The following is a 1,307-nucleotide window of genomic DNA, read 5'->3' on the forward strand; positions in this document are numbered from 1 at the left end:
CGCAGCCTGCGCCGCCCCATCCCGGCGGCGAGGCCGGCCCGCTCGGCACCAGTTGCGTGCGCGGAAAGATGGCCGCTCCCCGGCCCTGCTGCAAGGAGCTCAAAATGGAGGACGCGGCGGCCCGGGAGAGCGGGCGGGTGAGTCACCCACACAAAGGAAAAAGGCCTTTCCCTCCTCGGCCGCCGCTTCCTGTGACCCTACGGTGTACCGGGCACCGTCTGGGCACCTTGATTACGTCTCAGCCTTTTGAATACGGCTTCCTTGGGAGGGGATTTTACGCGACGGAGTTTCCCCACACTTGGTGGGTGGAGACTGAAGAGTTAGGCCAGCTTGGCATTGGATGTAATTAATTCTCCTTGGAATTTGCCCTTTGAGTTTGGGTCATGGCTTGTTCTCAAGCCTCTCGGACTGGTTCAAAGGTTTTTTTTTTTTTCCCCTTCCATTTTAGGTGTTGTGAAAACCACCGCTAAGTCAGAGCCAAAATGGGAAAGGAAAAGACTCATATTAACATCGTCGTCATTGGACACGTAGATTCGGCCAAGTCCACTACTACTGGCCATGTGATCTACAAATGTGGTGGGATCGACAAAAGAACTATCGAAAAGTTTGAGAAGGAGGCTGCTGAGGTATGGACAAGAGCACTAAAGTAGTTGGCTAGCAAGAACATGAAGTGGTGAATTTTCCAAAAGCTAGATTACAGTATTAATAGTTTAGCTTCAAGTATATTGATGCTATAAAGCCACCTACGTCTAGCAGTTGTAAAGTACAGTTAACTATTTCCGCCAAATGAGCCAAGTAATTTCAGGTTGGGGTTTGATCATTTCAGAGTGATTAGGTAACCACTCTTAAAACTTTACAGATGGGAAAGGGCTCCTTCAAGTATGCCTGGGTCTTGGATAAACTGAAAGCTGAACGTGAGCGTGGTATCACCATTGATATCTCCCTGCGGAAATTTGAGACCAGCAAGTATTACGTGACTATTATCGATGCCCCAGGACACAGAGACTTTATCAAAAACATGATTACAGGCACATCACAGGTTTGTGAGTCTTTTCTATGCTGGTAAAGTGGTGGGTTTGTTTTTTGAAAAGTTTTTAACAGGATATGTCCTTGTTTTCTTTCAAAGGCTGACTGTGCTGTCCTGATTGTTGCTGCTGGTGTTGGTGAGTTTGAAGCTGGTATCTCCAAGAATGGGCAGACCCCATGAGCATGCTCTTCTGGCTTACACACTGGGTGTGAAACAACTGATTGTTGGTGTTAACAAAATGGATTCTTTTTTTTTTTTTTTTTTTTTTTTCCTTTTTGGT

At 46.8% G+C, this 1,307-nt stretch overlaps 1 protein-coding gene across 1 annotated transcript in view; it reads left to right on the forward strand.

Moving 5' to 3' along the window:
* The first annotated feature begins 451 nt into the window (after window positions 1-451).
* EEF1A1 (eukaryotic translation elongation factor 1 alpha 1) overlaps window positions 452-1,307 on the forward strand; it is a 2,960-nt gene continuing 2,104 nt past the window's right edge. Inside the window, exon 1 of the mRNA XM_008578895.1 lies at window positions 452-626. Within this exon, the coding sequence (XP_008577117.1) occupies window positions 483-626 (144 nt within the window). The 5' untranslated portion in view covers window positions 452-482. The remainder of the gene's footprint in view (window positions 627-1,307) is intronic.

Source organism: Galeopterus variegatus, unplaced genomic scaffold (assembly GCF_000696425.1).
Source record: "Galeopterus variegatus unplaced genomic scaffold, G_variegatus-3.0.2 Scaffold1779, whole genome shotgun sequence".
NCBI lineage: Eukaryota > Metazoa > Chordata > Mammalia > Dermoptera > Cynocephalidae > Galeopterus > Galeopterus variegatus.